At 42.7% G+C, this 16,798-nt stretch overlaps 1 protein-coding gene across 1 annotated transcript in view; it reads right to left on the reverse strand.

Moving 5' to 3' along the window:
• The window catches only part of SMURF2 (SMAD specific E3 ubiquitin protein ligase 2), a 58,540-nt gene extending 42,649 nt beyond the window's left edge, over positions 1 to 15,891 (reverse strand). Inside the window, exon 1 of the mRNA XM_027692005.1 lies at positions 15,486 to 15,891. Coding sequence (XP_027547806.1) covers positions 15,486 to 15,537 — 52 coding nt within the window. The 5' untranslated portion in view covers positions 15,538 to 15,891. The remainder of the gene's footprint in view (positions 1 to 15,485) is intronic.
• Positions 15,892 to 16,798: the final 907 nt, after the last annotated feature.

The raw sequence follows: 16,798 nt of genomic DNA on the forward strand, positions 1-16,798 counted from the left end.
TTTAGTACAGTTGAAACATTCAAACACAATGTCCTTAGATTTACTTTTTTGGGGAAAAATTTTGTTTTAGTGGAATGCTTTCAATTCTGGAAGCTGCCTCTCTCTGGGACTTGGCAGTTTGGCTTCTGCCAAAAATCAAGCAGGGTCAGCAGGGAGGTGTGTGGATTCTGTACACACCTTTCCTGGTTACTAAGCCCCTGATCATGGAATTCTGTCTGTACCTGCAGAAATGCAACACCACGTCAGGGAGGAAAACTCCAGCTGTTTAAAAGCAGCAGATATGGAAAATTAAGGCAATGTCACCATTCAAACATCACTCTCATGTCCACTCTTACTCCCCATCAGACATCCATGAAGCCTCATCTCCAGGAGATTATTGTATCAATAGACTACACAATTTATAAACTGATTTGGTTAAGTTATTGCAGTCCTTTAATATGTGTAATATCTGTGTAAACAGATGTATCCTACAGAACAAATCCAAACAGTTTAAGAAGCTGCTGCTGTCGAACAGAGATGAGATAATTGGATGAACAATCCTATTTATTTCAACTTATAGGAAAGCCTTGTTTTTCTTGTTTTACTTTGGTCTTACACAAGTTGCTTAAATTATCTGGTCAAATCAGTAAAATTTATATTGTACTGTAAGAAATAATATAACAGGGATTTTAAAGAAACAGAACACCACAAGATTCAGATGAAATAGCTCATCAATACGTGAAAATAAAGGATCTTGCGCAAAAATTTAAATTAAATTTTAAATTTAATTTAAATTTTACATTTACCATGTAATTTAAACTGGAACTTCAAAAATTTTGGGGGAAGATGCAATGCTCAAGCAGGGAAAATACAAGAATTTTGTCAAGAAAGAGGAGCACAGAGTAGAAGATATTAAGCAGCAGAGAGTGAAGACTAAGCAAGATAATGGGAAGGAGATGGAGACAGAAAGGAGGAGTCTAAAGCTGAGTACACGAATGCAAGAAGTGTAACACTGTGAATCAACACTCCCAGCAGTACAGCAAATGGATGAAAATCCAGGGGAATATTCCCAACAAGTTAGAGAATATTTTATTACGGGGCTCCTCCAAAGGCAGAATGGGAGTTGAGCACCAGGAGCACAGAAGAATTTCCACTGATCTCAAACACCAGGTCTGAACTTCAGACACTCCACAAGGGGTATTTTGGGGGGACACAGAAATGGGAAGCCCTCATTTCCCTGGAGCCTTTCACTCTGGAAACCCTCAGCCTCTTGCAGTTCTGCTCACAAAGTGTTACACTAAATATCACTTGTAATTTCTACCATTTCTTACATGGCTGCACATGCAAGTTAAGAGCAGGCAGAGTTTTCCAGAGGTATCTTTAGATTCATTCCCTAGACACACTGCTCCTTGGATATCTCAAGTGCTAATTGAGTGCTATCCAAGGGCACCCAAATATATTGTTTAGCAAATAATTAACTTACCAAGTACAATATTTTTTCCTCTCACAACTACCTCCTGTAACTGTAAAACAATCTCAATTATTTAATACTAAACACCTCCCAATGACTTAATTCCTTTATTTTCTCTATAATCTATGTACCTTAGAGCCAAGAGGACAATTTATACTGAAATAAGACCACAGACATGCTGAAACTCTGATAATATTTGAAGAGACAAAGATGGTATGAGCTTTTTCCCCTTTACAATCCCTCATTTGGCTTTGTAAACTGTACCTCCTTTCTGCATTAACCAAATTTAAGAATTCACAAATATATTCCCTGTTTATCTTTCAGCTGTTTATCATTTGTAAACTACAAGTGGCATTACCAAAGTTAAAGTGGTATAAGTTTTTTCAATACTAAAAATCAAAATGCAGTGAGCGCCTTGGAATTGGCATCCTGTGTTAAACTGCATCTTCAGCTAATCATGGATTTGCACTAAATATAAGCAAATAAACTACACTAAGCCAGCTCAGGAAGTTGTGCCTGCACCCCTGACACGGAACAATCCTCACTAAAAGGTGCTATTCCCAAAGGGTCACAGGATGGGAATGTTTTTAGGATGCAGAAGTCAAAAAAAACACCTAAACACGTCCAAACATACAAAAGAGAGATTAGAGCAAACGAGTCTCACTGATTTTGACCCTAAACACAGACTCGGGAGACAATGAAACCCACGGGATTGGGGAAGATAAAGTGTTAATCACATATTTGGTGGTTTATGAGCCAAAGCAGTCTGAGGTTTAAACTGCTTCTGCTCAGTGCTCATCCCATTCAGAGACGATGAATCATTTCCCATTTGGCAACACTTCTGCCTACAAGGCTTGTCTTCTGTGAGATTTCTCCTGGTGCCTTGTAATGGATTTGCTAATTTGGTACACCTGACTCGGAGCAGGGGCTATTGTTGCCAGCTGTCAGACTAGACCTCGTCCTGTTTATCAGACACATCTCGGCCCTCTGCGCTGCCCCACTCGCACAAACACAACACTCCGCTGTTAATCCCGCTGCAGTAAATTACTTTCTAATACCCTTGTTTTTCTTACTCCGCCAAAATACCAACACATCACGGATTTAAAGCAACAGCAAAAGCAATTTATCCACCGCAGCTGGACTCGGACCAGTTCATCCAATAACCACATTTTTTTGAAGTCATATTTGCTGTTCTAGTCATTCTGTCCATGGATTCTCCTGAGTTCCAGCAGCAGAGGTTTGACTGTTTCAAACAAAGGTAAGAGAAGCTCCCAGGGAGTGTATTCTAGTTTTTTAGGGAGGCTCCCCAGGTCTTTGAAAGATAAAGCAGAGCAAAGCAAAGTATTGAACACCTCACACATATTAAAACATCTCCTCATTTCCCCCAGGGCTTTGTGTATGCAAAAGAAACTGCATTACTGGCTGTTCATAAATACCTGTGTGGACAGCAGCTCTGTGCAGGGGCAACAGAGAAAATACGGGGCAGTTGGGCGGATTTGGGGTTTTTTGGTGTTATTTCCATCAGTTTTGCCTTTTTTGCCTTTTTTTAAAACCTACCTGCAGCGAATCTGGGAAACACATGAAAAAACAATTTGTGTACGACCAAACAAAATCCACCAGAACTTAAGTCTTTACATTCCAGATGCCATGACTCAGTTACACAGATGCACAAAACCAGACTCCCTCTTTCCAGGTTTCACACATGCTGTGCTCACAGAAACACACGCCCACGTATTAGATGCTCTTGTGACACTTTTATGCTTCTAAAGATTTTAAAAGGCAGTATAATGAACAAATATACGAGGATGCACACGGCTAACAAAAATAGGGAGTATTGACACCCCTCTCTTCCATTCTCAGGGGGATGTGGGGCCACTTACTCATCACTATCATTCAGATCTGGGCGTTTAACTCATGCTGAGCAGTCCAGAAGTGCACCTGGACTCTCCCACCTGGGACTGGCCTGGGAGGCCAGACAGAAACTGGGATTCAACAGAAACTGGGATTCAACAGAAACTGGGATTCAACAGGCAAAGGCCATTTACCATGAGCAAGTTCCACACCACCCTGTGGTTATTTCCTGCTCTGTTCGTTGCCAAAATTAAATTTAACTATATTTGGCTACTTTTAGACTGGCAGAGGATCCCCTCTAACACCTTTTCATGACAATATCCACACAACACTACACTGAAAACACCCTGTCCTTGCAAAGGGAGCACAGACCTGGACCCTGCTGCAGGGCCAGCACCTGTTCTTCCAGGTGGGACAGAAGAGAGAAACCTGGGAAACAGAACAAGATTTTAGGAAATGGAGATGCACTCAGAGCAAACAGAACTAAGGAAGGACTATTTCATTGCCCTACAACAGCTACAGAGCCAGCATATCCCCTTTAAAGGTGCTGTTCCTGCAAGTAAAGAGACCTATATATATAATTTCACAAGGTTTTTCATTGTAACATTATGAATGATGAATCAGATATTGCATTTCAAGTATTATTCATCTGTACAATTTAAGCGAGCCCTGAGTAACCATTAAAGAAAAATATCTGCCAGGAAAAAATAACCCAGAATATATGATTCATTCACTTCTGAAACAATAAAAGGGTTCACTATAACAAAAATAACGATATTGTAAATGCTTCAATTAAAAAGTTAAAAAAACAGCCAAACACAATGAAGAAAGCATGCCCTCCAAATAAAAACAAACCACCAAATGTGTGTATGTGTGCAAATAACAAAATATCTCGTTAGAAAGAGCTAATTCCATGAAATATAGTAACACCATATCTGATGGAAATTGTACTCTATTCTTTAGCTATTTAATAGTGTTAGGACAACAAAGATACACCAACCTCTGAAACTCTGACAACTCATTAATGAGCTGATAAACACATCCTTATTTCAGCACAAAGGTGATGTGTGTAGTGTGTACCTGAAAACCAAACTGATCCTGACCAAGCCCCTGGGAAGCAGTCAAGGCTCTCACAGACCTTAAATCATGATAAAGGGGATCAGCTGAACAAAATCAAGTATTTAACAGCTTTACAATTGCCAAAAGCTTTTTGGAAAACAAGTCCCACAGGAGCAGACTTTGCTTCGGCCTTGTACCAACCATTGGGAAAAGAGAAGCACTGTTAGGTAGCAACAAACAACACTGTACAAACATGAAAACAGTTTTAAAAGCTCATTTTTCCCCACAGATAGACAATATTAAGTTTATTTAAAATGAAACTTGCAGTTTCACGTTGTTCATTTATTTTTAGTTTACTGAAAAAGAAATCATCCATCTGAATGCACCAGTAACTTCTCCTCACTTTGTCCATACACAGAGATTTTCTGCACAGGCCTCTACAAGAAACTCCACTTAAAATACCTGCCTGTCTCCTGCTGGAGCTACACCTGCCCAGTACAGGGAATTTCTCATTTGTTCTTCACTGTTTAAACTCTTTTGCAGCTCCTGGGTGTGTGTTTAATATACACAGAGAGTGAAGATCAAAGTTTTTCACTCCACTGGCAACTCAGCGTAAACAAAGGACAGTGTGTTATATCCACCCCCTGACACAGGAAGGTGCAAATCCAGTGGGGACAAACTGTAAAATCAGAGAAATCTTCACACAGATCCACCAGAGAACACAAATTGTGAGTGCCACAGCTCATAGCTTTCTCTGTCCACTCGATACTCAACGTATTAACATTGACTCCAAGTAAAAAAGGTCAAATCTTTCACGCAATGAACTCATCAATAGCAGGCAACACTTCTCTGGAAAATAAAATTAATTGTAATGGCCAAACCTGTGTGAAAAGATGGCATGTAAATTAGCCAAGGAAACTTAACAACTGCATAATTCAATTATCATAATGAACAACCAGTTTTCTGAAGAAAATATTAACATTAATGAAGTGACCAAGATATCACATCATTTCTTAGACTCAACGGTTTTTTTAGAAAAAAATTCTCAGGTTTGTTAAAAGCTGAAGAATTCCTTTTGTTCTACACATAAGGAGTAACCCTGATCTTATCTGAGAGCCTTTTCAGAATTCTGCTATGAATCATGGCCACTTAGAAGCCAGCCCTTAATTCCCTATTTCTGCTCTATAGGATCAAGGTGACGAACATGTGGAGCAAAGGAACAGATGGCAGAAGTCTTGGAGGGAGTGTTTTTTCCTGTTTGTTTTTAAACTTGTGGCCCCTGTCCAACTGTGACCACTTACATTCTTTGCATTTATTATGCATCTTTAATTCTTACAAAGCACCTCTGCTGTCCTGACCCTCCTTCCACGCAATCCACGCAGTTCACTAACGGAACATCCCATGTGCAGCAGCAACATTCCCTGGTTACAAATCCAAGTGTTAAAAAGCCCGGAGAAGGAGAATCCAGGCTGCCTCCGTGACCCTGTGTCATGGTCAGTGCTGCAGCACCACAGCCCAGCACCAACAGATCCTCAGCACCTTGTCCTGCCAAAAATTGTTCTCCACCAGCCGCCCATTTGCCCTGGACAGTTCCTTGTTCCAGGTCACTCCCTTCTCCTCCACCCTCATCCAGCTTTTGAGCCCTTTGCATTCCAGTCAATGCCTCTCTTCACACCAGAAGCACACTGAGCTCAGCATTAACAGGATGAAATCACCTCCTATTTACTAAACCTGCCCCAATCCTTACCTGGCTGACACAGCCACACCTGCCCATTACGGTGTCGCTGCTTGAGCTGCTGCCCAAGAAGAAAGGATTCACAAGAACCAAGGATTTCTAAAAGATGTCTAATGTATTTTTAATCTCCTTCTTGAAATTGGTTGAATTTGAACAGAATGTTCCCAAAATAAATTCGGTCTGATTTAGCTCCTCAGCATGAGAACTGTGTTAGGCTGTTAAAGCACAGAACAGCGTGTTAGGATGGGAAGTGCTAACTAGAGCTGGCATTGTGAGCTCCAGCTTGGTACTCCAAGTTCAACTGGAGTTATAAATTCCACTGGTGGCAAATAAAAGGCAAAGATGTTCAGACAAAGCAATTCAAAACTGTGTTCAAACCACACGAAGCAGGAGCAAGTGCAGGACCCAGCACTCCCACAGCACTGAAGGGCCAAAGGGACACTCAAGGGTCAGGGGGACCAGGGACAATTTTCCTGTGCATTCACTGCCACTCCATCACAGTGACACGAGGGGGTGGAGAACAAGTGCATCTCCAGGCATGGACCACACTGGGAAGAACTGTTGAAATGTGGAGACTGAAGTTCCTAAATTTCCATCAACTTACCAAAAATATAAAGCTTTTTGACTGGGTCCAAAGCCCTGAGTGCAGATGAAGTTACATTATGCTGATGCACAGGAAATAGCTGACTTATTCTACAGGATGAACAATCCACCAGAGGAAAGGAACTTTCAGGAAAAATGATAAATATTGTAATGAGGAAATCCGAGGCACGTATTCACAATGCCACATTCACATCTCACACATGAACTGAAATCTCTTCATCATCTCTTGGCCTCACGAGCAAGTGAGACACAGACAAATATAAATATATAGTACTACTCCCAGGCAGAATAACTTGCTGTTGGGAGGGGAACCAAGAACTTTACTGTCTGTCCTTGTAGATGGGGCTACAGAACTTTTAACCTCCTTTTACCACCCCCTGTAAGAGCTACTGAGGGAACATTATGAACTGTGGGAACTGCTCAAGGAAGGGAGAGGAGAATCACACAAATATTTTATGACAGGCCAGGCACGACGCACGTACTCCTGAAAAGTACTCCAAGTCACTTTTTCCTTGCAGGCCTTCTCTTTTCCTGCTGCAGGAGAAGGCAGAAGCCAACAGCATTTTAAATCATCTTTCAAAACAGTTTTAAAGTAGAAATCCCAAATAGGAAAGATGTTCACGAAAGGGCCACAGGGTCACTTCAGGGTCTCACCCTCCTGGTCCCCCTCATTAATACCATCACAAAGATTTAACCCCTTTGACTTTTAAACAAAAAGCTGATACCCAACTATTTAAGGTAAAACTGGAATTATTGCATGGAATTTACAGGCAGCATTTGCTTCTTTAAGGAAGCAGGGCCGCTTCCTCTGGGCAGCAGCATTAATGAGCTTGAACAGAGGTTTTTTCCTATTCTAACATCCATCCTTGACCATCAATTTATTTTAACAGTGTATATATATATATATATATATATATATATATATATATACACACACACACATTTGAAGATTCTGTTCACCAACACCTTGTTCTTCACCAAACACCCAGAATTACTAGTTAGACATTCAGAAATGCCACATACACAACCCACCTGAAATTATGAAAGATGGCACAACTTCTTAGGGTTGTTCACAAGCTTTAATTACCAAGAAGCTCCACCCTACGAAGTTTCTTATATCACATCTGATACCATCTTTTATAAATTCAGACAGAAGTACTTATTCTGCTGCTAAACAAAGAAGAGGACACCTTAGTATTACTACACTTAAGCACAATTCTATTACTCATTTAGTCCTGCACACAGTCTTCTGTACAGAGCTATAAACCATTATTTTAATAAATCCATCAGGGAACACAGTGAGAGCTTTTTTCTGAAAATAAACAATTACACATATCATAAATTAATAATTTCAGAACAATATATAGTGAACATTTTCTGTTAAGAGTTGAACTGAAGAACTCTTTGTCATAAGGACACCTGAATGCTTGGTACAATTAATGCCATGAGATACTAATCCCAGACAGTTAAGCATGAATGTAATTCTATGAATTTTATTCAGACATGTTTCTTTCCTTTTCCTTTTTATTTTAATTTTTTTTAATCAGCCATGTTTATAACTACTCTAACCCAGATACATCTTTCCTCCCCCACCAGTAATAGAAGTGGATTAATTTTATACATTTACATATTTTTCATGAAAAATATCTGCATTTGGTAGACTGCATTTCACTAAAATGAAACAGCAAATTACTAAGTACACTCCATCTACTCTCCTCATGTCCTATGATACACACAAAGCAGTTTTGCCACATGTAATTTCACAAGTGCACAGCCTGGTCTTTATCTGCATTAGAAAGAAATCCCCAAATTGGCTCAAGTTTTCAGCAAATGCCCCTAATATTACCAGTGCAGAGTCCCACCTTCAGTTCAGTTCAACTGCATCTCTAATTGAGTTTGTGTACTACCTATATATAAACTCCAAATCAAATGGTTAAGCATGTTAAAAAGAAGCATCATGACAGATATAATTAGTTATGACTCCGTTTAACTCCATTGGTAATATTAAAATCTGGGTCAAGGCAGAAGGAAAATGAGTGTATGTCACTTGTTTCAAACTATTCCACGAGATCAGCCCAGGGCCCTCTGTTGTGCACACACCTGAAAAAGAGGGATGAGAGGAAGAGGTGGATTTTTAACTTGGATATATCCCTCAGCCCACCCCATGTGACAGCACAGGATGGAGCAGAGGGACATGTCCATCCCTAAAACGGTGCTGTGGGTGGGAAAGCTTTCCCATGGCATTGTCACTCCAGTGTTTGTGGCAAGATGGCATCACACACACTAATTTAAGCATGAATGGTAGAATCTGGGTGCATAGTTTTGCTGTGACCTGGAAATTACATAGTCTGGACATTCTCTGCATATTTGAAAGAACTCAAATGAGTGTGTTACAGAAAGGACCCACTGAACCCGTTACACTGACAATGCCATGGCTGGAGTCACTCTCCCTTCCTGCAAGAAAACAAGCCCTGGAAGTTGGGTTAAATATGTGCTGGCCAAGACTCATCCCAGAAAATTACCACCAGGATACAGCCACATAAACTCACTGACTGCTGCTTTTTCTTTCACTTTCAGAATTTTGAAAATGTGAGTAACACTTCAACTAAGCAATACTTTATACTCATTTTGGGGGGGTATCAGTCCTCCTGCTCTGCTCTGCCCCAGCGACAACAAAAACAGTATTTTGAGGTAGAAAAAAGGTAATTGCCAAGAGTCTGCAGGATGCTGAAGCACAGCTGATAGTGCAAGACAAATCCGGCACGTAAGAGAGAACTGAACCCAAATCACCTCAAATGTGGTCTCAGAAGGCCCAAAACAGATCCATGTTTTCTGTGGATTTAAACTCAAGGGAAACAATGTCCATGGGCAGAAAGTCAAAAGGTAGTGGCTCTAAATCCCAGCTTTACTTGGTTTATCCTTTTTATGATCTTGAGCATGTCTATTCTCCATCCTGTATCAGCCTCCCCCTTAACCTCAGAGGATAATGCTCAGCCAGTTTTGTCCTGAGCTTTGTTACCTACCCATGAAGATTTCCTTAAAGTTACAAGCAATCTTATCTATGCTTTCATTGAAAGTATTTAAAGATTAAGCAGCAAGAAAAAGTCAACAGTTTGCTTCCTTGAATATGTTACTGACAAATGTCCCTCGGGATTCTGATCCTCTTTCCCAACCAGGAACATGCTTTGCTAATAGCAGACACACACACAGGAGCTGCTTTTATAAGCGTTGTCTGACATCACTGAGATGAATCCTCCCACCTCTGAGAAGCCACCAGAATGATGTCAGACACTGCACGTGCCACGGGCATTTACACTCAGTACATTACACCTGCACATAACAGCTGGGTAGTAACTGTGTAGTAACCTACTCGTGCCATTCAGCAGAGTCAGAATCCAGGGAATGGCACAGTTGTGAGGAGAGAAAACACCCAAAGAAATCACCCACCTTTCTAAACACTGCGAGGAAACTCTGGCCCAGCGGTGAGATGTCATTTTTAAGTGATATGGCAAAGCAAGGGAACACTTCAAAGGCCATGAGACAAACCAGAACAAAACATGAAAAGCTGTCTCCTGTCAGGCATCAACCCACTCACCTTATGGGCATAAAGGCAAAATGTCTTCATCTGGGGCCTGATCAGATTTTTCAGTGTGATTAACAAAGAAAACAGAAAATAATTTGTCCCCACTAGCTGAGTTTCTCAGAAAGACCTTCCAGGGCAGCTTAAACTCTTTAAGTGCGACTGAAAAGAACAATTCTAAACATCACTCGCTATTTTTCCTCCCCTGGGATTTCTCTTATTTTTTTCCCCCCAAGAGCTTTATTTTTTTAAACACTACCATTAGGACTGCCTGTAGATTTCCCATATGTCTCCTACATATGCCCCACATGTTCCCTACACATGTAAAACCTCCACTCTCTCCTATGTGATGCTCTCCTGATTTTACAGCCAAAGGTGAATATTTTTTAAATTGAATTCAAATCTTTCCACTGAAGCCCCCACAGAGCTGTTTTCTTACTATGATTCCCTCTCCCAAATCCTCTCTGATTTTCATTTCCCTTGCCATGATACCCCATTATGTACCCTTGAACACACATACCTAATTTTATACCCAGATGAATAAAACTTTGTCACATAAGCTGATTTCATAGAAACAAACAGCTGAAAGTGCTCCATGCAGCTGCTCAGATGTTTATTACAATTCTTTGGCATCTGTATGCTCCACAACTGATTTATATGTATATAAATATCTATAACTATATACTATGTACATAAAAAGCATATATTTACACGCACACACTGCATACTTTGATGAAAATACTGAGGGCCAAGCAGCCATCAATCAATCCCTGCACCTCTGATCAGACACGTCTATTGACTTTGTTATGACTGCACCAGTTTAATCCACCTACTATGTAATTTATTGATTGGGATTTCTTAATGACACATGGCTCACTAAAAACCAGTACTTAAGTCAAATACACCTTACATGAAGGAACCCCATTGTTTTATTGTTGACCAAAGCCTATCTAAGTACAGGCTGCTGGTAAAAGAGGCAGTCCTGCCCTCTTTTCAGCTTCTTGTCTGCATCCCTCTTCTCCAATAGAAAAAACCATTTTTATTCCTGGTAGGATTAGCTTTCAGCTCATCCCAGAGTTGCTGGAGTCAACACAAGGGAGGGCCCAGAAAGTGAAGCCAGGGACTACAAAGAGAAAGAAGAAACAGCACTCAGATTTTAAGCTGACCTAAAATGGCACTAAGATTTCAGTCAACTATAAAAACACTGCCTTGCTCCTTAAAAACATAGGGATCTACTTTATCAATCAATCAATCAGAATGCTGTTCCTACAACGAGGCTCTGCTATCCATGAACTTCAGTCCTGCTTCCAACACCACTGATGAAAATTTAGGATTCAGGTTAACCACTGTCTTCAATTGTATTAATTTAGCAGTTAAATTCATCCGCTGCAAAAAAAAAACAGGTTTGAGGATTCCACACTGTTTTGCAAAACTCAAGAATATTCTGGCTTTTTCCAAATAATAGGTATGTTTCTCAAGAAGTATTATTTGCATCCCAACAAGAGCTTCTATGGACTGATAAAACAGCAGCATTTTCTTCCTTCAACAGTGTAACTTTACTGGAAAGTCCCACCTCGGCAGTGTGAGGGCTGAAGAGAGTAAACCAGCAAGAGAGAGGGACAGCAGAGGAGATGCTGATCCATTTTCTACACCACAACACCCAGTGCTTTTATTTCTCTGACCAGCAAACCCTGCAGGAAAGCTGCAATCCCACAGTAAGGAGGAGGAAAAACAAATGTAACATCACTTCGGTCCTACCTCTCATTCTGCACCAGCAAAACTCTTCCAGCTCATTCCAGTTTTATCCCTGGAATATTTGTTACCACTTTTTCCAGCCCAGTGTGACTGTGCTTTGTGGCTGTGGAAGTATCTTCTCTTGTTAACTATTCTCACACAAACACTACCTGGAACTAAATAAACTGCACTTTTTACCCAACTTTACCAGAGTTGTTTATCCAACTCTGTATGTTGTAGCACTCACACCTTGCAGACTTCAAACTGATTTTAAAAACTATCTCCTCGATAAAAACAACTTAGTGGGCTTCATTCAGATACCTGCCATTGATCTCCTACGTGAAAGCAGTGAAATGTAGCTCTTTTAACATTAGATAATTCACAAATTAGGACTTAAAATATTCACTGAAAGCAATACTGACTTCTCATTTTTTTAAGAATACGAGATCAACACAATACAACATTTTGAGAGAAAATCAGGAAGAAATAATGGCATGTTCTGTCTGGCAGGGTATTGACAAATCCACAAATTCAACATAACACTGAGAAAAATCACAAGTAGGAATGGAAGGGGGTGACAGCACTTGCAGCTTTTGGAGAACTCAGATGTACTCAGGACTAGATCAAGTGGGGGTAAAGATGTGAGAGCTGAAGAATCTTCCTTACAGTACAGCTTCCCTGGATATTGTTATTACAAGCTGCTAAGGTAAAGTTTGCAGAAGACTGGTGCAATTCTAGACTTCAGCTAATTTAAATTACATTGCCTATATTTTAATCAGAAACAATGGTTTACACCTCCTGCTAGAAGGAACATCAGAAACCATAATATCTGGATTTTAACAATTATGCAGCAATTTTCCAGCTCAAGATAATGCAAATGTATTGACCTGTGTATCACTAAAGAGTCAGGTGATATTTGCAACAGACAACTGAACCTCAGAGCAGAAGAATAACCTTTCATAAGAAATGTCTAACACAGATGCGCCGCAAACTAAATAAAAACTTACTCCAAGTGTGCCACCGCTGTGGTTTGTGTCTGTTATGGAACCCAGACCTAAATAAACTGTTAAACACTTAGTGTAAAGGTATGCCAAACATTTCTCAGAACTTTCTTAAGGTCCCAACAAAGAATCAACCTTTTTTGCAAAATGAGGCCTAGGTTAAATATTTTATTTGGCTCCTCAAGATGGACTGAGAAGTTGGGCACCAGCTCCAGATCAGTTCTTGGACTCACATCAAACATTACCCTGTCATTTATCCAGTCAGTCAAAACAATGTTTTCCATCTAAACCTTTAATGTTTATGTCCTGAAAAACTGCTAATTGAATCCAGTTCTTGAAATCCATTTTTTAATCTATACCATCTAATTTAGAGATAATGAACAGAAAAGATAAGCATTAAAACAATGATTGCAGAATTAATCCTATAAACATTCGAGCCAAAACAGAAGACTGCTGGTTTCACAGAGCCAAAGAAAATTAAGATTAAATAGCATTTGTCAGTTCGAGAATAAACTTTTAAAAACACTGGATATACAGATTCTTCTAATTCCAAACAGTTTCAGAATTCAAGAGCCCTCAAACTGCTTTTCCAATCAAAAAGGGTAATCAAAACCACACAGAACACTTCAAACTATTCCTAGGCAAGAAGTGACAACATGTCAGCTGAATTAATAAGATTCAGTGTTTTCCTTAAACATGTAAAGCTTCCTTACAACAAATGACCTTATGTGAAACAACTCACAATTACCTACAGCAGAAAACACCTCAAGCTGTTCAGCTCCAGAAACAGGCCAATGTTTCCTATAAACTTCCAATAACAGAACTGGTCCTCAGCAACTGCAAGAGCTGCTGACCCTGGAACAGCCCCTAGAAAGACCATTTTATCTTCGTCCTGTGCTCAAGATGCCAAAAAACTCAAAACCATTCCTTAGGATTGTACCTGCCTGGTTTGGGGACTGATCAGAGTGAAACTCAGCGCATAAAAGTGAGTTCTGATACAATCACACTCCCCACAGCACACTGTTATTGTCACAGGCACGATTTCATTAGATGCTTAATCCTCAATAAAAATGAAATATGAAACAAATTTGAACACAAAACACAGAGGTGAGAAAGACAACTCCCTAGACAGTGTTTTCCATGCTCTTAAATAAGGCTACAGACCATGTTTAATGTTCCAAAGATAAGCAAGTCTGAGCACTCACTGCTCAGGGAAAAAAGTATTAAAGCACTGCATCAATACAGCAATAACCTGAGGAGAAGGCTACAAAACACTCTGTAAAAACAAGGCACCACTGTTCATGCAGCAGCTCATTTTAAGAGTTTTATTTCCAACTGTAATATATAGACACTCACAAATCTCTCTGAAAACTGGATTACAAATCTAGTCCAAGTATTTCCAAAGTAAAGCATAAGCAGATACATTTTACTTTCCCTGTAAAAACAACACACTTGGAAAAATCAGTATGAAAACACCTCTCTTTATTAGGCATTAAACTGGAGATATTTCTCATTCACCTAAAGTAAATGTATCAACTCTTGTGGTATTTTTAAAAACATTTGCTTTGCAAGCTGGTTAAATGCCCTATATGTAGAGATGAGTATTTACAGTGTTATCTATTCTTTCCTAATTCCTTACCTTCAGGTACTGATGCTTCAGAACACAAAATATCGCTTATCTACTGGAGGACTTACTTTAAAGAAAAGAGCTAGTTCAAAGTGTCCTGTATTTTTAATATAGAAAGCTCTAGCAGGACTTCTAATATATTTTTTTTCCTCTAAACCCATTTCCCTGGGTTCTTATCCGGGAGAGGACATAGTTTTAAGTATTTAAAACCAGACTGTTTTCCTCCCCAGCAAGCAGGTGAAGCGTTTTTATGGTATTTTGAAATATCTGGGGTCAAGTGGTCTTGTGGAAGAGGGCAGCGCAAGCCACTGCGAACCACCACAGGACCAGGGAATACGCTGAGCTGGAAGGGACCCACCAGGATCATCCATCCCAAATCCTGGCCCTGCCCAGGACACCCCAAAACCCCTCCATGTGCGTTGCCCAAACTCCCCGAGCTCCGGCAGGGCCGGGGCCGTGCCCGCTGCCCTGGGGAGCCTCTTCGGTGCCCGGCGACCTCAGCCCAGCAAATCGGTTAAAAATCCCCAACAGCACAACAACAACAACAAACAAAGAGACCAAAACAAAGAGCGTGACAGTTTCTCCCGAGTTCGCGCCGCGCCGAGGAGGGGAATGACCCCCGAGTTGGGGTGCGGTGCCCGAAGTTCGCCCAGGCGGCGGCGGGGCCGGGCCCGGGCGGGCGGCGGAGCCCGGACACGCCGAGCCCGGGCCGAGCGAGGGAGCCTCGCCCTGCCCTTCCCTCCCCTTCCCCCCGAGGCCCGGGGGCCGCTCCGGTCCCAGGTTCAACCTCAACGCCACCCGGAGCCGCCGCTGCCGCCCCGGCCCCGGCCCCGGCCCGGCCTCACCTGTCAGCCGCAGCTTGACGGGCCCGTTCCGCCGGGCCCCCGGGTTGGACATGGCCCCGGCCGGGGCTCCCCCGCCGCTGCTCCGCCAAGGGCTCGGGGGAGGCGCGAATGGAGCCGGGCCGGGCGCTCAGGGCAGCGGCGGCCGCCGGAGGAGGAGGAGGAGGAGGATGAGGAGAGGCCCGGATGTGCCCAGCGTCGCCATGAGCGGGGCCGGGGCCGCGGAGGAGGAGCGGAGCCTTCCCCGCTTCCCTCCGCTCCCTTGCGCTTCCCGGCGCTTCCCCGCCCCCGAGCGCAACAAAGCCGGGACGGGGCCGCACGGACGGACGGCGGGATGGGACGGGACCGGCGCGGCTCCCGGCCCTCCCTCCGGCCCCGGGGACGCCCTGCCCGCCCCCCGCCCCGCCTCAGGCCGGCCCGGCGGGATGGAGGGGGAACCGCGGCAGGTGGCGGCGCGGATTGGGGTGATCCAGGGCAGGGATGGGGTCGGGCAGGATCGGGGGAATGGCCATGAGCTGGGAGAGCTGGGGATCGGGAAGGATGGAGGGAATGGCCATGTCCTGGGGGAGCCGGGGTTCAGGAAGGGTGAAGGGAACGGCCATGTCCTGGGGGGGAGCTGGAGGTTGGGAAGGAGTGGGGGAATGGCCATGTCCTGGGGTTCAGGGAGGGCAGAGGGAATGACCATGTCCTGGGGGAGGGAAGCTGGGGGTCGGGAAGGATGGGAAGAATGGCCGTGGTGGAGAGGAGGGGATGGGAAGGGGGATGACAATGAAGTTGTGTGGGGAGTTAGACAAGGAGAATCAAGGGTACAGACATGGGGGGAGAATTCCAAGCCAGGCTGAAATCCGTGGTCACGCTCAGGGGTGCTGTGAGCCGGGGCAGTGTTCCGCATGGGCAGGGTGTGACAGACCAGCCCTGGAAACTGTTAAACTTTGGACCAATTTAGTTCTTATCTGCACTGTGTAGAAATCAGCAGCCCGGTTCTGTGAACTGCCGTTCTCAGAATAATAATAAAAAGTACAAAAATGCCTTGTGGTACAAAAACGTGGCCTAATTTAACTCCCATCCTGCAGGAAAGGGGACTCTTTCCAGAGTTTTCCCAGCACTGCAACACACTTCCCATGAGGGGAGCTCCACGCTGCAGCAGAGCCATGGACAGCTTTCTGCAGGGCCAGAGGGGCCTCGAGGGTGGGAAAAGCTCCTGGAAAAGCTGGGAAGGTTGGCACAGTAAAGGTTCCCTTAGGAATCTGAGCTAATACACCTCTCACCTTTCCTTACTAACAACCCCACTAATATCTGTACTCGTTCGGACATGT

The sequence above is a fragment of the Neopelma chrysocephalum genome, unplaced genomic scaffold, assembly GCF_003984885.1.
Source record: "Neopelma chrysocephalum unplaced genomic scaffold, ASM398488v2 Primary Assembly neopelma1_84, whole genome shotgun sequence".
Taxonomy (NCBI): domain Eukaryota; kingdom Metazoa; phylum Chordata; class Aves; order Passeriformes; family Pipridae; genus Neopelma; species Neopelma chrysocephalum.